This window comes from Mugil cephalus, chromosome 5 (assembly GCF_022458985.1).
Source record: "Mugil cephalus isolate CIBA_MC_2020 chromosome 5, CIBA_Mcephalus_1.1, whole genome shotgun sequence".
Taxonomy (NCBI): Eukaryota; Metazoa; Chordata; class Actinopteri; order Mugiliformes; family Mugilidae; genus Mugil; species Mugil cephalus.
In genome coordinates this window covers 15,984,832-16,009,191 of record NC_061774.1, presented here as the reverse complement: position 1 = coordinate 16,009,191, position 24,360 = coordinate 15,984,832, and the positions used below count along the sequence as shown (strand labels likewise).

The 24,360-nt window shown below is 43.5% G+C and overlaps 4 protein-coding genes and 1 long non-coding RNA gene across 6 annotated transcripts; 2 read left to right on the top strand and 3 right to left on the bottom strand.

Annotated features, from left to right (window-relative positions):
* Positions 1-321: 321 nt before the first annotated feature.
* On the bottom strand, positions 322-4,178 carry si:dkey-27i16.2 (regulator of cell cycle RGCC-like). Its single transcript, XM_047584532.1, has 5 exons — positions 4,012-4,178; positions 2,988-3,152; positions 2,231-2,311; positions 1,491-1,553; positions 322-945 (listed from the first exon to the last, which is right to left on the bottom strand). The coding sequence occupies exons 1-5, from the start codon at positions 4,031-4,033 to the stop codon at positions 938-940; spliced, it is 339 nt and encodes a 112-aa protein (XP_047440488.1). The 5' UTR covers positions 4,034-4,178; the 3' UTR covers positions 322-937.
* Positions 4,179-4,192: 14 nt separating this feature from the next.
* pcdh20 (protocadherin 20) lies at positions 4,193-8,623 on the top strand. The gene is made up of 2 exons (XM_047584527.1): positions 4,193-5,706; positions 6,094-8,623. The coding sequence occupies exons 1-2, from the start codon at positions 5,659-5,661 to the stop codon at positions 8,614-8,616; spliced, it is 2,571 nt and encodes an 856-aa protein (XP_047440483.1). The 5' UTR covers positions 4,193-5,658; the 3' UTR covers positions 8,617-8,623.
* A 1,209-nt stretch (positions 8,624-9,832) lies between these two features.
* On the bottom strand, positions 9,833-13,008 carry LOC125007758. The gene is made up of 2 exons (XR_007112791.1): positions 11,461-13,008; positions 9,833-11,387 (listed from the first exon to the last, which is right to left on the bottom strand). It is a non-coding gene; the product is annotated as an uncharacterized LOC125007758 (long non-coding RNA).
* Positions 10,109-17,975, top strand: plp1a (proteolipid protein 1a). 2 transcript variants are annotated; one of them, XM_047584529.1, is made up of 7 exons: positions 10,109-11,287; positions 13,015-13,201; positions 13,352-13,508; positions 13,871-14,039; positions 15,519-15,592; positions 15,704-15,769; positions 17,653-17,975. In XM_047584529.1, exons 1-7 carry the CDS (start codon positions 11,284-11,286, stop codon positions 17,815-17,817), a joined length of 822 nt encoding a protein of 273 aa, XP_047440485.1. In that variant the 5' UTR covers positions 10,109-11,283; the 3' UTR covers positions 17,818-17,975. The 2 variants fall into 2 exon arrangements, with proteins under 2 accessions (XP_047440485.1, XP_047440486.1); XM_047584530.1 differs by lacking the exon at positions 17,653-17,975 and adding an exon at positions 16,181-17,519.
* A 546-nt stretch (positions 17,976-18,521) lies between these two features.
* On the bottom strand, positions 18,522-22,663 carry rab9b (RAB9B, member RAS oncogene family). The gene is made up of 2 exons (XM_047584531.1): positions 22,584-22,663; positions 18,522-21,724 (listed from the first exon to the last, which is right to left on the bottom strand). Exon 2 carries the CDS (start codon positions 21,648-21,650, stop codon positions 21,042-21,044), a length of 609 nt encoding a protein of 202 aa, XP_047440487.1. The 5' UTR covers positions 21,651-21,724; positions 22,584-22,663; the 3' UTR covers positions 18,522-21,041.
* Between the last annotated feature and the right edge of the window lie 1,697 nt (positions 22,664-24,360).

Genomic DNA, 24,360 nt, shown 5'->3' with positions numbered 1-24,360 from the left:
GAAGTGAAACTCAAAACGTAATTAGAACAGACATACAGGAAGCGCGCAAACAAACAAAGAAGAATGGGTGAGGGGCTCCAGAGGCATGTGGTGTGGCACTAGCAGCAATCACTTTAGGAGAGTGTGAAGGTGTGGGCACATTGAATATAGTTAGTTGTCAGTGCTGCCAGGAGTTTTTCCTTTTTTCATTTTTTTTTTAGAAAAGTGACAACCTTTCAGCGTTGTGTGTGAATAGAATCAGATGTGGCTTCCCAGTCCAGCAGTGTCTCGGCACTAAATCAGGAAAAATTTCCGTATGAAGAACAAAAGGAGGAATAAAAATCAATTCAAAATGCTTTATTTATATTCATCTGTACATGTACATAAAAAATATCAACAAGAACTGTACACTGGAAAACTCTGCATATAAATGACATTTGACTTTATACGGCAGATCTAAACCTCTTGGAGTGGAAATTAGTTTTAAACTAAAGTGCCATCTGTAATTTTGAACTGGACGAAGCCCAGCCTTTTCTAAAAATATATGGCAATGAGGATTTAGAGCCCTTTACTGGAATGGCACTCATGGGAATATTTAATGTGGCATGAACCTGCTGTCTGCGCTCCAGACAGTGTTTTTTTTCATATGTGCGGACAGATGGAAGCTTTGTCTCGTTTCGGGAATGTGTCACACATTTTGGATCCGATGCTGCGCCGGCGTCGTCGTCTTGGCGGCCGGACGCTGCAATGCCGGGGGTCTGGGGGTGTTCTCGCATTTCGGAATGGACTGGCCTTTTAATTTTTGATGTTAACCTTTTCCCCTGGAGCGGCAGTGGGAGCATTCGCTCCAGCAGAGCTGCTCTGGTGTAGATCTCCCTTTCTGCTCGACGGTAGCCAACCATTTCGCCCCTGGCCTGTTTCTCCTCCCCCCACTATGTGTCTCACTCTCTCTCCGTGTTCACATGTCTGCAGAAAAACAAAACAGGAAGAGAAAACCACAAAAGCTCAGGAGCAGAATAAAAAATGAGCACGGGTTTATCAACACACACACACACACAAGTAAATAATGAGCGTGGTAAAGATACAGTGGGAGTTGGGATTAATTCAGAACATTAATTCTCTGTGTCAAAACCACTGATACAGGATGTATGTTCTGTTGTTGTGTGCATGCACAGTGCGATGCATCTGTTCACAGGCTTCTGGAACAGCTTTAGTGCTGATAGCAGCATCACGATGCTCATGTAGTCAAGTGTGCTATTATCACCAAAGGACTTGGAGATAGTCCACCTCCCCAGACATGGCATTTACACATAAAAGGTCCATGGAGATAAAAACAGGAGGGGAGGTACTACAGGGTGGCTAGTACTACACGCTATGTTTTTCAGTATTCAGTACATGTCCTCTCGTCTGCGTCTCGGCCACCAATGCAGCCTGCTGGTTTGTCAGCTTATGTGCATAAGGAAAACAGAAAAGACCGAATGATAGGGGATGTAATTCTCTTAAATACGCACCGGCAAGTTCTCGGTCCAACATGTCGATAAAACTCTCGAGTTCCCTTGTGTCTCCCAGCTTGGCTGCAGAAAGAGGATAGAGAGAAAAAGGAATTTGAGGAACTGTAGAGAAAAAAAAGACTCCATGGAACATTTTTGTAGAGAAATGCAGCTCAGTTTGGTGGTATTTCCTTTAGACCAAAGGATGAAAACCGAATCCCTAAACTACATATAAGCTAAACGGCTTTTGCACTCGTCGAAACATTTTCAGCTTCGTTCCTCCAAACCGAGATAAAACTCATCTTAAGTGCTTCAAAACCTTGACAGCTTGCTGGATCACACCGGGATCTCTGTTGTGTTTTTTTTTTTTTTTTTTTTTTTATCATATAGCCGTACACCGTCGAGTGGCACCTTCTGGTCACCTCCTTGTTTTTATCCATTTAAATGAAATGATAGTCTGTGCATATGAATGCAGCAAATTACAAAAGCACTCATTCATTTACACACACACACACAGACACACACACACCTGAGCCAACACATAACAGCACAAATAACCCCTGCAGGAGACTTTGAAAGAGGGCAGCTGAGGCACTACAGTCTCAGCGGCAGGGGCTTTGTTGTGCAAAAACAAAAGAGCTTGGAGCCTAATGCAGAGGGTTTATGTAGGCCTGTGATAGTGATCAGAGCAAAAGTGATAGTGATCGCTGTAAGAATGAGGGCTATCTGGATGGAGATAGACTGATAGAAGACTCTAGTACCTTTCGGTGCCATCATTATGCCTGCTGTGTGAAGCTCCTCCTCGCTGGTATTCAAACTGTTTCCCATAGAAGCTTCGCTGCCTGGGGGGGGAGAGGGAGAGAGGAGAAGGGGGTGAGGAGGAAGTGAGAGCACACAATAAGCACTGAGGGAAAGTCCATGCAAATGATCAGCAGGAACGACAACAATTTTAACACAATGCAATAGTTGCACACATTGTCGTGCAATAAAATGAAGGTAAATGCCTGCACACCGCTAGTGACTCCCATGTGTCAGATTTTGAAAGCAGGTTTCCTGTTGAAATGTTCGGGGCCAAAATACTTTCAATAATGACGACGCATGGGAGCAGGGATAGAAAAAAAAGAACATTTTCTTCTTTTATCTTATAACCGTCAACAAATGCACAACAATAGCAAAGGGAGAGAGAGAAAAAAAGATGGTTCATCCGTAATTGCAGCTCATTCCAGTACACAGCTATTGTCATGAGCAAAACAGCCACTTTAATAGAAGTGTGCAGGGATGTGTCCTCTAATGTACAGCTAATTTCATGCAAATTAAAAGTGTCAAGCTGCAGTTGTTTGGGCTGATAAAGGGACTCCACTGGTGTCCACGGGGACTCCACATAATGTCACTCACCAGCAGATGATGCACTAAATAAAATCTTCCCTTCTTCACACTTTGTACATTAAGCACACACTCTTCACCACAGTGGCGTTGTTCTAAAGTGATCAATTTTTTCCTTTTCTTTTTTTTACTCACTGTAATCCGAGTCCTCCACTCCGCTGTCGTCCCCCAGCCCCGTGCGGCTTTTGGCCTCATGCAGTACGTGCTGGTAAGCGTGGGGTTTGCTTTGAGAAGGGGCCTTCAGCTCCTCCACCACATCCTGGAACTCCTGCAGCAAGTCATTCAGCTCCAGCTCCAAGTCTGCATGTGGAAAATGTGACAGCAGTTGGAAAGAAATCATATACTCTGCTGAAAAAAAAAAGAAAAAAAGCTAAAATAAAAGTTTGATTGCCTCAACTTATTTCAGTGGCAAAGCAAAATGGTTGCTGGAAGTACAAAGTAAAGTTTGAATGTGAGGCATTTGAATTGTATTTAAGAAAAAAAAAACAGATTCAGGAATATAGGAAATAGCATAAAAGTTTTGTAGGCGATAAATTAAATAAAAGTTAAAAGCCAAAACTGTCAATGAGCTGCATCCGGTAACTGGTTTCTATATAAAATAAGCCTAACGGCCCATATGATATATAAAATATCAGACAGGCCAATAAAACACCTGACTGGCAAACTGGGCTAGAAAGACATTACATTATAAATCAAACCTCTATGCATTCAGCTGCCATAAAACAACATTTTAAAGGACATTTCTTCAATAAATGTACCTTTGTAATATACTAGATGTAATATAAGATCAACAAAGCCCAGTTTATCCATCATTTTATTAAAGTTACATGAGCCAAGTTTTAACAATCCCTCGTGGTAAAAATAGTCCAGGAAGGACAATAAGGAGCATTTATTTAAAAATAAAAATAAATGGAAAAAAATCTTTACTGTTTGGTTCTTTAAAATGTGGCCGAAATTACTTCTCATTTGTGAGAAATATTTTTTTGTTTAATAAAACGTGAACAACTAAGAAAGGTTTAGAAAACTGTTCACTCTCTCATTTGGGAAATCTCGAGTAAGACAGCCTCACTGAATGAATTATACCAGTGTTCTGTGTTGCCTATGATCACTGTCACTGCCTTCATTTAAAATTAATGGCTCAAGTAGTCGTTGGACTCACCCGCGTTAATGTCTGAGGACATGCTGAAATGAAACGCCACGAGCTGCTGTGCGTCTGGGTTCAAAGCGGTTTAAAACTCAGCAGCGGGGCTGTAGTTTTATTCTGAATCAGTTCATACCCACTCGACTGAAGCGGAGGGGCCAGCCAATCAATTCGCAGAAAAACCTCAGAGGTCTACTGTAACTAGAAAAGGAAAAAAAGGAAAGGAAAAAAAAGGTGGGCGGAATGTAGAAGGGGAAATAATTACGCAAATGAAAGAGAGAAACGAGCCATTACGCAAACCTAGAACTGGAACTATTTTCCCCATGCTCTTAAAGACAAAAACTTCAAGTGAACTTGAATAACTCTTTTGGTATTCAGGAAGGGGACAAGCCAGTTACATTCTTTTAAAAGCGCAGTCGCAGTCATAATATTTTCACTTCAGACTTGTTTACATGTGCGTTTCTGGCTGCGGATGGTTGGAAAAAAAACTTCCTTGATAAATAACTTGCGAACTTTAAATTGCATTGTTGTACTTTAAAGTACTGCAGTACTCTGCTCTGTCTATAGAGGCCCCCCAACTCCCACAGAGTCGCTGTTCAAGCCTATGGGCTACAGCAGTGTTATGTAATTGTCACTGAAATAGCTTTGCATGTTAGAAAAATAAAGAACCCTTTATTAAACTTATTAAAATGTGAAAGCAATGCTAAATACTTGAAACATCCTCAATTCAGACTTTTACCTAAGGATAAACTACATACACTTTAAGTATCAAAAGAATCAGAATAGCTTCAGTACCTGTATTGCCATTTACTAATAATATCTAATAAATAAAGGAGGAGCAGATCTCAATTACTTGACACTGGGTGATTTTAACTCTAGAAATGCCTTCAGTTTTAAAAATATAAATCTACAAGTACATTAGTGGCAGTAAAGTTGTAAGAAAAAAATGTGACAGCATTTTAGGAAAAGCAATATTACTAAAATATACTCAATAAGACTTCATCAGAACTCAAATCTCAGAAGAGCCCAATCAATTTAGTAGATCATTATGGACGTCATGGACAATAATCCTTCAAAATAAAGACTATAACTCTTGTATGTATGTTCATGTCATTGCTATCTTCTGGTGTTTGTAACTGTGTCAAACTGTGCATCTGTATCTATAGTTCTGCTGACATTGTTTATTGTGTTATTTATAAGTACCTAGGATAATAAAGGTTTGGAGAAAATACCAACAATAAATCTGAGAGAAAGTGATTCAGAGACTGTCAAAACATTATGAAGTGTTTTTTTTTTTTTTTTTTTTTTTTTTAAAAAGAAAAGAAATCAGGTGTCAGGTGTGCTTAAAAAAAAACAGGCGCGCAAGCACCTTTGATGTCGACACATTAATCCTTTCCAAAGCAAAAGCAACAGATTTACACAGCCAATGCTTACGTGCCGTTTTAAGCTTTAACAAAGTGTGACTTACTGTGAAAACACGAACTCCGTTCAGGCAGGTAAACCTGTTGTTTCCCGGACTTCTCGTGTGTCAGCCTGACACGCAAGGTAAGTGTTGTAGGAGGGGCATGTAATGAATTATGCCTTCAGTTGTACAGGTGTGGATTGGCGCCTCTGTCCTCAGCCTTCAGTTGCTGCCGAGGAACTTAGGTAACATGTTTGACTGCGATGGGCCATGGGACTCCTGATAATATGAACTGGGCTGGACTACTGCAGGTCAGTGAGCCAAAAGAGATTCAGTCCGTCTTTCTAACTGAGTGACAGCTATAAGAAGAAGATTACTTTGCAGTGTGTAATTTCAAAGAAATATTAATGTGTCATATTTATTTAGAAAAGATAAGACTTATTTAAAAGATAAGACAAAGTGATTTCACAAAAATATTTTTGAAATACCTTCTGTGAAACCAGCATGTGTACAAGAGTAATTTGTTGGAGATAAGTCAGAGGCATCACGTTACCTTTATTGCGCAGTTGCTTCCTTGTAAAGAGTTTTTCCGAGGCGTGAAGTTTATCACCACCTGGGAAAACTGCTCAGCAAGCCTCTGTCATTCAACAGTAAAACTAAATGAAAAAGTCATTATTTTCTCTCTGGTTCTCTTTCAGAATCTGCTGCTTCTGGTACATATCACACTGATTACATGTGGTTCCGTCCAGTTTTCTCTCCCAGAGGAGCTGGAGCCCGGAACTCTGGTCGGATCACTTAGTAAACACTTTCAACCTCCATACCAGCTCTTAACTCAGGAATACCTATGGGTGGACAACACCACAGGGAATTTCTATACCACAGAAAAAAAAATGGATCGCGAGGCCCTCTGCCCCACGGAGACAAAAGCTGAGGAATGCATTATTCCACACAATGCTATCGTTGGGCCCTCGGGAGACCTTATACAGTTTCCTGTGATCATAGAGGACATCAATGACAATGCACCATATTTTGAGAGGACTGAAATACACCTGAGGGTCTCTGAGGATGTGACAGTGGGGACCAGTTTCTTATTGGATGACCAGGCTCGGGACAATGATGTTGGCCTCAACGGAAAGCTGCGGTACCACCTGAAAGGTTCTGATGATGTTTTCAGTTTAAAAGTCGATGAAGATCTGATTGTGTTGGTTGTACAGACAGCTCTGGACAGGGAGACACAGGACACGTATCAGATGCAGCTGGTGGTCACAGACTCTGGCGCAGAACCTTTAAGTGCAACAGCAACTTTAGTAGTCGCAGTGACAGATGTCAATGACAACTGTCCAAGCTTTAGCTCCGACAGCCCCCGCAGTGTCACCATCCCGGGAGACTCTCCAAAAGACATGGTGGTCGCTCAGGTCAGAGCCATGGACCCAGATACAGGCCCGAACGCTGCCATCGTTTACTCCCTCAGTCCCAAAGTCTCTGAGCGGGCTAAGGAGCTCTTTAGTCTCGACAGTCTCACAGGGTGCATCAGACTAACACAAGACCTAGAGAGTGACAACTCCGAGGAGCTGCTGTTGAAAGTGTTAGCTAGTGGCCATCACTGCCCCCCAGCAGACACTCAGGTAACTGTAACTGTGCTCCCCAAGGCCAACCAAGAGCTGACGATCAAGATCGGGTTCATAGCAGAGCATCAAAACCAGACGATGGTGATACCAGAGAACCAGCCCCCTGCCGTCTTAGCTATTTTGGAGCTTGAGGATGAAAGTAGCTTTAAAGGCTCATCTCTTGCCATTGAGGGTGAAGTGCCTTTCACTTTGAAACCACAGAATGGCAAATATCTGCTTTCCACATCAAAGCCACTAGACTTTGAGAAAAAAAGGGAACATCTAATTTCTGTGATAGTGCAGTGGAGATCGGCTGAAGGATCTGTGATCGTTCCTTTAAGGCGAGTCATCAGGGTGGTGGTGGCAGATGTCAATGATAATGCTCCACGCTTCATTCAGTCTCACTATGAGCTGGAAGTGGAGGAAAACAACCAGCCAGGAATGTCACTGCTCCAGGTCTCGGCTTCAGATGCAGACAGCGAATACAACGGCAGAGTAACCTACAAGCTGGACAAAAGCACATCTGCAATCTTTAACATTGACTCCATAACAGGTCAACTGTCTGTGTCAGCTCCTCTGGACAGAGAACAGCAGAGTGTACATAAACTCACCGTGTTTGCGCGAGATAGCGGTTCTCCTCCGCTGGAGTCCATGGCCACAGTAGTCATTCGTGTTCTGGACCAGAATGACAATGCACCACTTTTTCACACCCCTCACTTCACCTTTTTCATCGCTGAAAATGTACCATCGTTTGAACAGGTGGGCAGGATAGAAGTGAAAGACCCCGATGAAGCGGATAATGGGAACATAGAATTGCGTGTTGTGAACAGCAGTGGACCTTTTGTTGTAGATAACACCCAAGGGACACTACGCACAACCACTGACTTGGACCGAGAGATACAGGACCGCTATGATTTCTACCTGTTGGCCAGTGATCATGGACATCCAGTCGCTTTGACTTCCACTGCCAGGGTAACTATCTTTGTGGAGGACATCAATGACAACAAGCCAAAAGTGATCCTTCCCAGCAGTAACTCTTCGTGCCTTACTGTCTCACCAGGTACCCTGACAGGTACTATGGTAACAAAGATCTATGCCATCGATGAGGACTCAGGCTTGAACTCGGAGATTACATACTCTGTCGTGGCACCAGGGTCAGAGCAAAACAGCAGCCCCTTCCAGGTAGATTCAAGGTCAGGGAACATCATCCTAAGTCAGCGGCTTCTACAAAAAGACCTGGGAATGCATCACCTCTTCGTTGTGGTCAGAGATGGAGGGAAACCATCTCCACTTTATACAACTGTCTGGGTCAATCTGCTGGTCAATGAGAGCACGGAGCCCTGCCTCTTGGAGAGGGTGCCCACCTGGACAGGAACGGCTGATTTGGTTCAAAGCCCTTCAAAGAGCCCAATCTGTGAGGCGGAGACATCCAGGTTTGCACAAATGACTCTGTTAATAGGTCTGGGTATGTTTGTGGCATCATTGTGTTTGCTTGTGGTGACACTAGTGCTTTACCTGAAACAGAGGAGAAATAAGTCGACATCGAAACAAGACAGGTACGACGAAAATGGGATTCCACTCAGGCTCAAAGACAAATACTACTCTGACGAATAATGGGGGGGGGGGGAAGCAAGCGATGTGTAATCTCACCCACAGTTTCAACGATAATTTCTGAGTATACTCTGAATACTTAGGGTTATGCATTTGCATTTTAACAACCCATTGAATAAGACTGACACAGTGCATTCAAACATTTGTCAAAAGCAAAACTGAAAAATTCTATTGATTTAAATTTGTTAAATTTTCTGATGAGGATCCATTATGGCTTCCAGAAAACCAATAAGTAAAGGTGATAAGTAAAACCAGAACACAACAGTTGCATAACCTGACACAGGTATGGGCAGCAGGAGATAACAATGACTTGCGGTGACATGTACTCAGAAACCGGAGTTACAGTCTTTATTTTTAAGGATTACTGTTCATGACCCCTGCAGGGAGGAAGATTGGGGTAACGGTCGACTAAGTTGATTGGGCCTTTCTCAGATTTCTGACTCTGAGTGAAGGGGAGTCTAAAGTATTTAGGCACACAAAGGGGTTTAATGTTCCTCCAGCGGGAAGTGATGAAAGTCTCCAAAGAAATAACTCCGAGATGAGCTCAGGAGGCAGAGAGCGACTGAGGACAGGTGAGAGGCGACAGTGGGAGGAAGGCACACCGACATCTCAAGTCACCGCCTCGCACCTGTTACTCGATAGCTCCCCACTCACCCACAGCGCCGGATCGCACTCAAAAGACAGAAAACCCACAGCATCGCACCCGCCAACCTGACAGGCTCGCTGCTTTGATAACAGATGCGTGGAGTGAAATCGCACTGTGTTCAAAGAAATCATTACAAAAGACAGTTGCTCTCGTGTTTTTCCTGATGCCTTTGTATGTTCAGGGAACAAGTGAGGTATCAAACCAGGTTAAGTGATGCATAAAGTATGAATGCACTGTGTGTTTACAAATCTGTGAACACAGCCGCACAAAGAGGGCACACTAATTATTATTATCATTGTTATTTTTTACTTTTGGAATCCTCTTTTTTATTTGCTACAGCATCATAAACTATTAAGCAGTCCTTCTAAGATACACCTGTGTTAGAGGAAGGAAGCCGAGACTCAGAGCTTGTAAAACACAATGTGCAACAACCTGGTTAGTGGAGAACAAGGCTTGTATAACATGTGCGGTGTCTCTCTGAGGATTTCTGTGCTGGCAGCTCAAAAATAAATAATCTAATAGGGTTGTACTGTGAGAATAACTACGTTAACCCAGAAGAGCTCCATAACAAAATTACAAATTAATGTTGCATCTTTACTTAATACGTGAAGCAACTCATTGAATTAAAACGTGTACAATGTCATATAAAAGCAGCCCTGTCGTATTTATAAAAAAGTAATAAAACTTTTTTCGAATTATCAACGTTTTTACAGCGTCGTATTCTTCTTGCCAAAAGGGACTTCTTTTTTTCCCCAAAAGTAAATAAATAAACATAAATAGAAGAAAGGTATTGTGTCGTAAGGCTAAACACACTGTCAAACAAATGTCATGGCAGGAGAAAGCCTGCCATCTACTGGGCGTAGATGATGAAGATTGGGAAAAAAATAAATAAATAATCTTTTCATTCTTGGTATTTGGCCAGAGGGTGGGGATGAAGCAGAGGACAGAGTCTCACTCTCGCCACAGTCAGGTCGCCGGAGATCAGTGATGTTTCCCCGCTGCATGCTGCTCGGCGCCACTCGCAGCACATTTCATCTTAATCAAATCCATTTTTCCCTCTCTCAAACCGAACATTTGATAGATAGAGGGCTGGGAGGTCGCGTGAGCTCGCACTGACCCCAGAAATTACCCGGTGGAATATGTGCGAGGCACACATCATATGGCGTTTACGATCACGCGATGCATACAGCAACAGTCGACCGATTTAAACACCGGCGAGGCCATTCATTCAATACACAATTAAAAAAGCTCAATCTGACTTTATCTACTGTGTTGTTTACACACATCTTCATGGAGCGTGAGTGCGACATTATGTTTGCTTTCAGAGGAACATTCCGGGCTTGAAGAGCTAGAAAGCTAAGAAGCTAAGAAATGAGGGATCACTTTTGGCTTTATGTTTCTTAAACTTCCATGTGAGGTATGTCATGTTGATGTCTATATCGCCAAAGCTAGCGTCAAAACAGACAGTATCTAGGAACCACCACTTCATAATAGAAAACATAAAACAATCTTAGACGCCTCATCAGTCTCAATCAACGTGGTTCTTTTTTTTTTTTTTTTTTCCTGTCCTACCCTGAAGATGTTATCACTCGTGAGGCTTTTTTTAAACCAAAAGGCCTAGAGTGGTTATAAGCTTGGTGGCCAGCTAAGAGAAGAATGAGAGTTGTCCTTCCCTCTCCAATATTTCTCCTATATTATCCCTCTCCGACGTGGCTCGCTTTCTCTCTCTCTCTCTCTCTCTCTGCGCAAGCGAAGCAGCACCAACAATGAACTTAGTAGATGTCTGCAGGTTTAAGAACCCTGACCTCCTCATTATTCTCCGCCCTGGAGTTCATTGAAAAGCGACATTGTTTCTTTAAGATTGCACTCGCAGTCATCAGCGGCTCTGTCCATTGTTGGGGGGGAACAGAACGCGAGTTGAGATTGATATACGGGGGCCGGAGACAAGTTGCGCATATCATCAGTGGACCAGCTGCAGTGCGGGCGGCAGTAGCGCAACAAGTCTTGAACGCGTCCTTCCAGACATGGGTAAGGAACTCCAGCCACAGGGCCTTCATTAGCGTCTAGCATTTTCTCATTATCAGATCTCCATTTTCTTGTATGTGACTCGGCGCTGATATAAGATGAACTGTAAGAGGGCATCAGAAGTCATTAGGTTTTTTTTTTTTTTTTTAGGGCAGTTTAGAGATCGGGCTACTCACCGGCTGATGCTCCGCTGATATTATGAGATTTATTTCATGCTTGAGGTGGCAGGGCTACTTTTCAGAGGAGGCTTGTCGCATTTGCTTTCGGTCGCAATCTCTCTCAATTTTATAAGAGGCGAAGTTTGCCCCGGCTTTGCATTTTCTATCATGGATGGCTTCTTACGGGCTGCTGTTGTGTTTAGGTCCAAATCACGAGTCAGCGGGCCGCTCGTTTGCTCGGGCTGGTGGGAATAATTAATTAGTTAATTGGCACAAGGTGCGTCTGAAGGCACGCGGCAGTGATCTTCACACTTCGGGAGTGTGCGCAGGATGTGTGCTGCTTTTCTAATTATTCTTGCGGAGACCGAAATGCACTGCGCACATAGATGTTTAATTGTCCTAATTTAATTAACGCCCAGTGGCTAGTGAGCGTAATCTGTTATTTGATTGTTTCCTCCCAGTTTGACAGTGACCCCACTTTGCACGTCTCTTGGAGGCAGCCACCAAAGCCCCGTAGACGTGTTCTGTCTTGGAGCTATCTATTTGGCCCTCCTGCCATCTGTGTTTACTGTAATGGTACCAACCACAGTCTGGCTGCTTCCACTGTGCATCTCTGTGTGGATACATGCATGGTTGCATGCAAAGACCCACAGCACAACACAGCTGCATTGTCTGTTTATTTGCTCTTCCATCCTCTTCCAGCTCTGGCCACTGTCACGTTCTTGTCCCTTCAGAAGGAAGTCTATGAGTGTGTGTGTGTGTGTGTGTGTGTGTGTGTGTGTGTGTGTGTGTGTGTTTGCGAAGCATAGAGGTGCCTCTGGTCTTTGTTTTCTTGACATTGGTGGCCCTTGTGCCCCCATGATGCTGCGGGACAAAGCCTGTTGTCTCCCCGGTCACAAAAGCAGCCTCTCTCTCCGCTTCACTTTGTCTCTGCTCTTCGTCCTCCCTCTTTTCTCACACTCTCCACGCTGGGTGGTGAATGGAGTCAGGGTGTGAGACGGGTCAGAGCAGACGCATCCCCGATGCCTTCGGCTGTTGGCATCCATTCAAAAGGCACATGACTATTGGGCAGAATGCAAAACATTAACGAGAAAATTTTGAGTGTTTTCAGATGCAGCTTATTTTTTTTAAATCTTTATCAGGCCTAGCCTTATCTAACCCGGTGAGTAGATTCAGGTATGTTTTCCCATATTTTCATACTTCTGTCTCCACTTCAGAAGAAGGATGCAGGTGGTTACACCATGAAACCATGAGTTCCTGTTACTCAGGAAAAATTAAATGAAAACAGCTCATAGGAAACCTTTTGAATGAACCACCTGTTGATCATGCTAGGCAGTGGTCAATCAGTGTTAACATTGTGACATTAAACAAATGATCAGTAATGCACAGTTTTGCGAGTTGAGTGTAAAAAGGGGTACCTCAGAACCAGACCCTTTTAAACATGAAGCACACGTCCACATTCTCTAAGAGATACGAGTAGAAAACCTCACAGGAAACCACCCACAGTACATAATTTGTGCATTCGCACGTTTACGTGCCCTGACTTTCGTGGTGTTGCGTCTTGAATGGCAGGTTGCTATGACTGCTGCATGCGTTGTTTGGGTGGGGTACCATACTGTTCCCTCGTCGCCACACTGCTATGCTTCTCTGGCATCGCCCTCTTCTGCGGCTGCGGGCACCAGGCGCTCACCGAGACAGAAAGACTCATCGAGACTTACTTTGCCCGTAATCTCCAAGACTACATAACGCTTGCCTACATGTAAGTTGTAAAAAACATAAATAAATATTCAGTGACACTTGTTTGATCTCAACAAGAGGGTTTCTCAGCATGTCTAGTTTTAGATTCTAGATAGGTTTAGAATCTGTGCAAGGCTTCATTTTCCTTTAACTGTTTCCCTTTCCCTCTCAGCATTCAGTATTTCCAGTATGTCATCTACGGCTTGGCCTCCTTTTTCTTCCTCTACTGCATCGTGCTGTTGGCCGAGGGCTTCTACACCACAAGCGCTGCCAGGCAAACCTTCGGAGAGTTCAGGAGCACCATGTGCGGCCGCTGCCTCAGCTCCTCGGTGAGAGAGCCCCTGAGTGGGACGAGCAAAAGGGGATTGGATGGGATTAATACACATATCACTCCCTGGTGGGTGCTGAGCTGAAAATCTTAAGGCTCCTAAAAACCTTTGGGGACATGCAAAGATAAGCATGCAGAGTGTGTTTAAGTGGCCGGGTAAAGACTGAGTGGTTGGACGGGGAGGAGGAGGAGGAAGGGAAAAAAAAAGAGAGAGTGAGATAATAAGTAAAGCTAATAACAAAAAAAGTAAATGTGGTTACTAAGTGAGTCAGTGCTCATAAAAGCACTCTCTTAGATTACTTATGTGCATCAGTTTATTATGATGATGCGCCCTAATGTTTGCTCTGCGTTCTCTTTGTGCAGTTCATCGTGATGACGTACGTTCTCGCTGTTCTCTGGCTCTTGGTGTTTGCCTTCTCCGCCTTGCCCGTCTACTTTTTCTACAACATGGACGCGACCTGCCACACCATCGATGTTCTGACCGAGACGCCAGCCAGTATCAACCAGCTCTGTGTCGACGCACGGCAATACGGTAACGGAACCCCAGATTCTGCCCCATTTATCTTACAAATTTCATGAAAAGACCAATGCCACTGATGAAATGTTGCCTGTGTAAAGGCCTGTGTAACAAACCCTGATGTGGCGTTTTGCTCCATGGTTGTCCAAAAGCTATTAAAGGTCGTCTTTGAGCTGGGGTTGTATGAGGTACTTGTCTTAAATGGTCATATACTGTATATAGTGTGTGTATTACCCACACTAGATGGTGGTCGGCACTCTGCCAGTTCGGAGGAGCAGATAGTACCAAAATGTATTATTACCACCTATAAAAAGGCCCACCTAACAAAAAAAATAAAAAATCAATATCAGTTTTAGTGTGTGTTATGTTTAGGATATTATCACTACTTTATCTTTCAGTCAGGCGGCCTTTTCTGGCAGCGATCTGAAGCCATAATATTCCTCTCCTCAAAGCCGCCATACCCCATTGACAAAAACGGCGATCTCGCTCTGTCGCTTTCACACCAGGAGTTGCTGGTTTCCTGCTGCGCTGTGCGACTCGGGTGTTTTTAACATCTTAATTTGGATCCAAACTAACATGTTAATACGCTGCAGACGCACATCAACGCGGCGAGCTAACCGATCACGGTACCGTTTTTGACAAAGGAGCCTGGTGACTCTGGTGACTTCCCCAAACTATGAATTATGGGTAACTACATCCCACAAGAAAGAAAGTTCGAATAAACGGAAGCATCTCTCTAATGAGATGAGGGGGGCCGCAGACATCCTATTTCGCAGAGCAACAGTCGACATGCTATCACGGTAACTTGACGATGCTCAGCCCACGTCGGCCATTAGAACAATTGGCACTAAACACAAGTGCAGGAAAAGTCAGCCGATGGCTAAATTTCATCTTGAGTGGAGTATAAATTTACAGCCATTCCGCTAGTTGTTAATAAAATCCGGAAGTATAAACATTTGTTAATGCACCGAGGACTAAGAATGTGTTCTACAGCCTTTTAAAGCAATCCTGCTGAGAGCTGTTGAGTTGTTATCACTCCAGAAAACAAAGCGCCAGCGGAACCACAAGCCGACATTGGCGACCCTGGAGCGGGGCTGAAAACGCATTCGACCACACAATAAGTCACACTGGGTGCCGTGCTCCTTTATTACCATGAACACGGGTGGTGTGTTTTCTTTCGCTGTCTTGAGCATGTACATAAGACGTGCATTAATCTACAGCACGAAAACAGCAACGCATACAGTGCTGGCCAAAAACTACAATGCCCAGCTAATTTCGAAACGACTTAGCCTTTTTAAAACAATATTTTTGTGTGGATTTGACATTTTTTGTAAGATTTATGTTTTCAGTGGGAACCAATGAGCTTCGGGCGGAGAGCCGCACAACCGACAGATTGCTGGTTTTGGCCTTTTCGTGTGATTTATAGGCCAATATACAGTATAATAACGTTATCTTTATGGCTGTAATTAAGAGTTAGTTTTTGATTACCAACAGGGCTCTTGCCATGGAATGCAGTACCAGGGAAAGCTTGTGGCATGACCTTGTCCACTGTTTGCAAGACCAGAGAGGTAAGAACCAGGAAATGAGTCGAGCCGTGCTGCTCTATTCCATCATTTGCCGCCGGAGATGAAGTGCACACAACACATGAACTGACGCTAATGCAAATCTCCTCCCATCAGTACCGAATGACCTATGACCTCTACATTGCTGCCTTCGTCGGCGCGGGCATCACCCTTCTGGCTCTGGTGAGTGTTCATGCCGAGGCCGGGGCCAGTTAGACTGCACTTGCACAGTGGTGTGCAACAATGGTGTTGCTGGTTCTCATGTGACTCAGTGAGTGACGCTCGAAGTGTAGGCAGCGAGGCATCTCCGGCCTCCATGACTGATGACTCTAGTACTATTGCTCTCTGTTCCTCTTTCTCAGCTGACACAAACATCATAATAATGCTGTAACGTCTGGTGGAGTTCCAGACGTGCAGGCAAATGGTGCACCCATTATACACTCATGCTCCATTACAGAAGCTTTTCTATGGACGGTGTCAAATTAAAGTCATTAGCGGCAGCATGTTTTGTTCTTATTTGTTCCAGGATGTTATGGATTATTTGTTTTCTCGCTTCTCGACTGATTCTTCCTGTTTCTGCTTCTCTTTGTCTAGCTGACGTACACTGTGTCAACCACCTATAACTTCGCGGTTCTGCGGTATCTGGGGCGAAAGGGCATAGGTGCACGGTGTTAGGCACCCGGCTTCCTGTCTGCTCTGTCACTAGTCTTCCAGCAACACGGGGATCTAAAAAGGGATGGCTTCTCTTCTTCCATTTCACCCGCACAGGACCACCTGTGGTCGTGGACCTTTTACAAATGTTGTGTTTTATATTTTTTACTTTTCTCGCTATGAAGGATGTTATTGTTTTTTTTTCTCTGTTTTTATGGGAAGTCTTATTTCATTATTTGTATTGTTACGTCGTCAAAACATTTGTGAGCTGTCACGCTCGCCGAGGTTGGTGTCTGAAAGTAATTTCTGCCTCCCACTGTGCTCGAAACACGAATAACACACCCACTAATCGATTAACGTAACACAAGAAACGACCAGCAATTTGCACCGCACGCGCAGGTAGAATGCAGCTGTTCTCCGCAGAGAATTGGGGATTAGGCGTTACCATGGCCACCTCCCCTCACATCTGGTTGCCATGGTGGCAGACAAGCATGCATTTGCAGTCTCACGCTGACCTCAGGACTTTTCTCACGGGCTGGGGAAAAGCCACAACAATGGAGTCATGCCTGGTTTAGACGCTAGCCAATAAGGAGCCAGATCTGGGGGCCACCTGCACTACGGGTCTCTACCAAGGGTTATATTACATGTCAAGGGAAAGGGCCATCTGGACAAAGAGAGGGTTAGATCTCTCTAAAGCCTCAATACAGCTCTTCTGGGACGGCAGCCGCACACACAACACGTCCACACACTGCTGCATGACCCCCACCTCCCCTCGAATAATGGAAATGATGGATTCAGACTGAGGAGACTAAGGGAATTTTAGATTATTTTGAATATTTTCTTACTGAAAAGGGATATTCTTGTCTAGATCTAGTGAGGTCTGAAATTGTTTCTCTCATAACTGTGAGATGGTGAAAAGCACTAGGTGCTTATTTATCAGGGAACCTCATAATATACAAGACCCAAAACCCAATGAGGTGTGAGTCCCCCTGCTGTTAGTGCATGACCGAGGTACTTTATAGAGAAAGGACAGCTTTGTTTTGTCACTAATTCTTTAGGAATGTTGTTGTAGTTATTGTATAACACATATTTTTGCCTAATCGTAGCTGAATTGACTAATACTTTTAATTCTGGGTATTCCTAATAGAGCCCTTAGCAAAATGAAAAGTCATTTTTTTCTGTTTGGAAGCTTTAAGTGGTGGGTTTGTCAGGTAGCAGCTCATTCGGGTGATTATTTCTTTGTGTTGGTGATGTTTGATAATAAAAAGAACAATTTGAAGTATTTGCGAGAAGTGTCTCTGAAAGCCTTTATATTTTGTGTGAAAGTCGCAGCGCTCCCGTCCTTGGCTGCCTGCCACGTCCAGGAGCCAAGGTGTTTTGTAAGGTGTTTGTATTCTCCCCTCTTGTGTCCACAGGTGCACTGTTCCCTTCACTTGGCCGTGTACCAGGCGTACCTGAGGAAGCTCAGGCACAGGGCGAAAGAAGAGATGAGAGGCTATGACCTGTATGCAAGGTTGCAGCGGGACAGGGGAGGGACACTGTGCTCTCCGTACCCTGCAAACATGTCTGACATCTCCTGACAGCACTTGGCCGTTTTCGCTGCAGGAGCTTCCAGCGATGACGTTCACATTTAAGTTCATCGTCCAATACCAGTTCACTGGTATAATTTGGCAGCATTTGTTAAATTCCCTTTGTTATTTTGATGCTTTGATTAAAACAGAGGCTGCTGTAGATTACATCTTATGTTGTAAAATGGTACAAATACAGTTGGAAACTTGCTTTTTCTCAATGTTTGGTTCACATACGGAGCTGTGTATGACCGATGTCTATAAATGATGTACCTTACGGAAGTCAGAGGTTTAAAAATATGTATTTTTGTAAGGCAGATTTAATTCTTTCTGCTCTGGTCTGATTTCACAGTATGCAGCACACGCTCGGTTATCCATTTTAATGAAGGGAAAATAAAAATGCAGCGCATGTTTGATATTCCCTTTTTTTTTTTAATAAAGGGGAAAAAATTTTTGCTGCCTCCCAGGTCCCCGCACATACTTGATGACTCAATGGCACTCGAGCTCTTGTGTGGTGAAAACAAACTTCCAAGACCCTTGTTCTCCTCACATGCCGAGCTGAGTAGTGCAAATTTTAGCCGGCCTAGTAATTACTGCAAATACTGAAGCTTTTAGTATTTGCTTTCCGGTATTTAAATTACAAAAATATGGCCTGAAACTTACCTTATCCTAATGATTTGCAATGTCTCAGCGCACAAACCACAGACAAGCTCGTGTTTCCATTTGGTACGTCGCATGTTTTATTTGCAGCCAAGCACTGGAGATCATTCACGACAGCCCTCGGTAGTGCAAAAAAGAGGAGTACGGGAAGTCATCCATTAGCTCAACACATAATCAAGATGAACAGTCAAACTTTCACGCAGCTTAAATCACACTCATGGGATGAGCACTGAGAGCGAAACAGACGTTCAGTGTCATTTTGTACATTATTATTAAATGAATGCCCTTTGCAATTTACATAAGCCATTAACATGGACAGCCCACAGAAATTAGTTTCTACATTCATAAATATTACAGCAACATTTGAAAAATACATTAGACAGGGGTGCGGTGATAGAAGGGGCGGAATCATGAGAGCAACATACTGTAGGTTTTGCTACCGTCTTACGAACGTAAGATGTCTGGTAAACACCGCTGTAGGCTACATCATCTGAACAGGGTTAAAAAGTGAACCGGTATTATAAGAAGACGAGAGCATCTAGTTCAATCAAGAAATCATTAATCCTGACCAAGCTAACAGCCCTCACTTTTATTTTTGAATTGACGTACCAGTCTATTTTTTTCTGTTTTTTTGCGTAGTTCACAGTTAATCAAGTTTCCCATATAAGTTGCGAGGACCAGTACTCAAACACACCTTATAAAACTTTTTAAAGCAACCATATAATAAAGTGACCTTATAGGCCTACATTACCGGAGAGTCACATAGCATGTGGCTATGACAGTACCTAAATGGATTTGGTTCATTCCTGTAATGTTTACCATTAGCCTGCATGCATGTTGAAACATGTTTGACTTGAAAAGGCAAACCATGTCACATTAGGCTCACGGGTAACAGCAATATAACAGAAACAAAGTATGACAACACGGCGTCAGAATGAAAACTACTGTGCAAACAAGATAATTACTTTTGAGGACGCAATATAAAATACTCTTCAGAAATCAAAATGGTGACGACACTGAGTGTCAGACAAAGATAAACACTGTTGGAAGAACTGACCAGCAAACAACCAAGCCCTCGGGAGAACACCAGTAAAAAGTAAAATGTACCTGTGGAAAGTAAACCGGTGTTTTAAAACAACTGAAGTACCATCCGGTTCAAAGCAAGTTAACACTGTGAAGTTGCCATAATACTAAGTTGTATATAACACTCAATACTGTATGAATGGATAGGGAGGTGACGCACAATTCACATACTGGAAGAAATGTGAAGAGCCTTGTGCTCGTGCCATTTGACATTTAGCTTCAGAAGATTATAATGACCGGACTGAGAGCTCAAGGTGTATGTCATATATCAGTAAAGCACAGGAGAACCTCAGGACAGGCAGAGCTAAAGGAATGTTAAGGCCTGTAACACAAATCAACAAGGCAGGATTACAAAGATATCATTAATACTTACAACCTCCACTACTCTCCAGGAAAAGATACAGCCATCTGTCCCTGATCCAACACTGAAGCCCAACGTAGATGAAGGTGTCAATGTTATAAAGTCTGCGAAAAGTAACACTCTGGAGGAATGGCAAAGCGCTTAATAAGGAAATAAACACTTTAGACACAGTAGCAAAAGCGCTGCTACTTCTGAAATGACCTCACCTTGTCTGGTAAACACGTACATACATTACAGGAACCAAAACTGATAATGGCAGATTCCCTGACACCTTGCAGCTACAATGTAGTGCTGTAATAAAATGTCTAGTTCAAGGAATAAGAGTGCCACGGCAGTTCGTACCCAATACTCAAAGTCAGAGCTGCAAAGATAAAACTCAGAATTCCCTTCCCTTTGAAGACAACCAAAGTCTTCTTCCTTTAGAAAGCAGCAATTATCAAAATTCCCCTGTGCCTCGAATCATGTCATCTTATTGATGTTGGGAGGTCTCAAGCTCAGTGCTTGCCTAGACTGGGAAACGCTGTCGTTCACAGACATGGTCTGCATCTTGAAAATACGTTAGCTCTCCAGTAACTGCAAGCATATCTGATAAAAACAGAACGTAACGTTGAATTAATTCCTTCTAAAATCCTTAAAAACAAGCTTGTGGACATAAAGTTGACCAGTTACAAAAGTATCTGAATGTTACCGTGCGAATGGTACAGTGTGCTCTGCGAGAGAAGATGCTTTAATCTCTCTTTCGTCGTTAACTTGAATAATCTTGATTAGGTATATGTTTTAAATACACTATTTAAGTACAACCCTGAACAGGGAAAGACAAAGCTGAAGCTGGATAAAAAACATTTTGTGCAACAGTACTGAACGCAGACAGAGCACAAAAGATGAGTCACCCGTTACAGTACCTGTACCTTGTTTAGAGCAATAATTCGGCAATATAGACATCAGCTGACACCTTGACGCCACCCTTCTCAGAGCAGCTGTATCTGATCCACATCATCTTTAGGGGATACTGTACTCAGTACTCTGTACCTACAGTATCTGTACCATAAACTGTATCTCCCTGGCTCTTAAAACTACTACAGACAAGTTTCCGCCAGAGAGATTAAGCCATGCTGGATTCACACCTACCCAATCAGCAGCAAGACGAACGAGAGGTTTTGCGGTTGCCATGGAGATCAATAGTACTACTCAGCAGTGTATGGTCAATCTGGTCCTCAGCGGCCAGGACCTCCCTGACAGTAGCCTCAAAAGCAGCCGTGACATTAGTGTCATCTTTAGCACTGGTCTCAAAGTAAGGACAGCAGCCGTTCTCTTCGCACCAGGCCCGCGCTTCATCCTCCCCCACCTCCCTCTGCTCCATGTCTACCTTATTGCCTAGCACCACGAAAGGGAATCGTTCAGGGTCCTTAACATCAGAGTAGTACATGAACTCCTTTTTCCAGCAGCCGAGGTTCTGGAAGCTCTGCAGATCGTTCACAGCGAATGTGAGCAGACAGCAGTCGGCGCCTCGGTAGAAGGGCGTGCGCAGCGACTTGAAGCGCTCTTGACCTGCCGTGTCCCAGATCTGAAGAGTGACCAGGCGCCCGTCCACCTCCAAGTCCCGGTTTAGGAACTCCACGCCGATGGTATGAAAGGACTGAGAGTCGAAGCGGTCTGTGACGTACCGGTTCATCAAGGAGGACTTGCCCACTCCGCCGTCTCCCAGGAGAATCACTTTCAGCAGCACGTTCTTCCCACTCATCGTGAGTCCTCCCACCCAGCTAGGCCTCCTCGCAGGGTTACAGGCCTCCGCACCAGGTGGCAGGCCAGGGTCGACTACATCCAGAAAGAGGAAGCACAAAAAATAGACACCAGAATTGTGAAAACCAGAAAGTGAAATGCAAATCCCCACTGAGCAGATGGTAACGGAAAATACCAACTTTCCAGCAAACATGCACACTGATGATTCAGATAATGAGAGGAATGGTTGCACCTGTATTCAACCTGAAATCTTTATGAGACATGAAAGTCATATGAGAAACTTGTAATGGTTGACTAGTTTCAAGGACTGAATGACAGGGGTGAAGGACCGAGGTGTCTGCCAAAAGGTCTCTGGCTTAAAAAGAGGCAGGCAGACTGACTACAGCGTTGTTGTTGTTGTTTACTACATTACACAGTAACACAGACTCATGGCTGACTTCACAATATGAACCAAGTCTTGGAGTAAATATGTGAGGGGAAAGACGTAAACATGAAGCCAAAAGATGCTGTGAGGTAATAATTATGTGTAAGCCCAGCACCACAACAACATCAAATAAGGCGACTCGGGAAAGGACCACAGCACAATCGTGTAGCAGCTTGTTGTCAACAGTGACTTACGCGTAAAATCTCTGACTGAAACCGTTCAACAACAGAGAAGGTGCCTCAGAGCAGAAGTTAACAAGGAACCGAAACAGGTAACAGCTTTGTTAAATGCTACAAGCGACGATAACTGGTTATACGGTGTAACGGCTTAAAGCCTCCTAGCCGGTTAGCATGCTATCCTGGTGGCTTGTTGACATCCTATCCTGCTCGCGCTAACCTCCGTGTGTGCGACTCAGGACTAAATTGAAAACCGCAATTTATGTAATTAACAAGAGCTGCAGCTGTGGTAGTGTATATGAAATGCATCTCTTAATAAGTATATTTCACTCACCGGGTTCCCGGGAGTCAATAATACGTGGTCTGGTCTGACCCGCACCGACATCTGACTGTGATTGAGGCTCGTGACGTGCACGCCCCGTCAAGGAGCCACACGTGCAGTAACCTGGGTCCTAAAGTCCGTCCTTTTATAAATAGTGTCACTGCATTGCTTTTATGGCTTAAGGCAGATTTTTAATGCATTACAAACAATATAATACCAGTTCACTTATATGTTTCATAGTTGATTCTTTGAAAATAACTTTTGTTTGGTCTCGTTTGCTTTAATGACAGCAGCACTTGAGCTTTAGGGACTCTATACACCTATCAACCACAACATTTAAACCACTGACAGAAGCTGTAAATAACGTTGACCATCTTGTGACAAAGCAATGTTCCGCTGGGAAGTTTCTGGACCTCACGTTTGTGTGGGTATTACTTAGACATATACACAGTACCATCCACCTAGAGACCAGGCAAGCTCGTCCTCGCCCCCAGTTCAAGAACATTTGTGAAGAGAGATTTTGAAGCACTAGATCCAATTCACTAGATCTGAAATTGATCAAGTATCTGTGGGATGCACTGGAACAAGCCTGATCTAACGACATCTAACGACATCCTATGGCCAGACACCATATTTGTTCATTTTCCGATGAGTCAGTTTTGGACACACAAGGAGGATGATGTAAGATATGTGTAAGATATGACTTTTTTCCTGACAATAGTTTTAGTTCCTTCTTAGTCGTCATCAAGTATTTACCATAAATGTTCAGTTAAGGTCATGTGGCTGTGACCATGAGACTGCTCTCCTTAGTCGGCTAGCAGTTCTTCAAACAGCTCATCGACATGCTGCAATGTGAAGCCTTCTCCATGCAAACAAGAGAGTGTACCATTTCTCTGAATAATGGAGTGCTGCTTCTCCCTGACCAGGGTGGAGTCAACTCAGTGCAGGTGTCCAACCCCAGAATAGCATGCCATGTTTCATTATGTGGGTTTAATGCAGCGTGATATCACTCTTTCTCTTGTTTGTCTTCACCTTACACCCTTCTGTCACTGCCACAAATTTTTAACTTGGATTTGTTACAATATTTTTCCATGATCCATTGTGAAGTGCTGCATTGTCTTATTTGGCCTTGTTTCCCCTGTTTTAGAAACCTACTCAGGCACTTCTTTGATGATACTTCAGGTGACTGCATTTTAGTACAAATTCTGTGTCTGTGATCAAGTTGTTATTCTGCCTCTCAGTGTACAAAGCCTGATGTATTAATCTTGCGATGCTGCGCTCATTTTTGGCCTGCTGGGCTGGACGTGCTTTGAAATACAACCAATTCAGTTTTCTCAAACTTGAAGTGACCTCTCAGAAATCTTCAGTCTAGCCATGATTCAAAGTTGAGAAAGACTTTCTTTGCTTAGAATAACAATTTGACTTATGGTATCTTCACTTGGTTCTGATTGTCAGCCACACAGTCAACAAGGTTTTGCTGAACACTTGATGCATATTCATATTTGTAACACATGTACACTGGCAACAAGTCTCTAATTAGTTGATCAAATCTTTTTGCTTCATTGGAAGTTAACAACTCATGCACATCTAACCTGTTATATGTAGTTAGCAAAGGTTTGCCTTTGAAATGGCAGAAACTGTATGTACTTTCATGTCATAACTTTCCAAGTCCTCAAAGTTTCTGATTATTTCCAGGTTTACACTGAAATAAGACAGATTTTACATATGCTCTTGAGTTATGGACTTCAGCTTACTTGTCATGTGCATTACTACTCATGTGACTTTATTC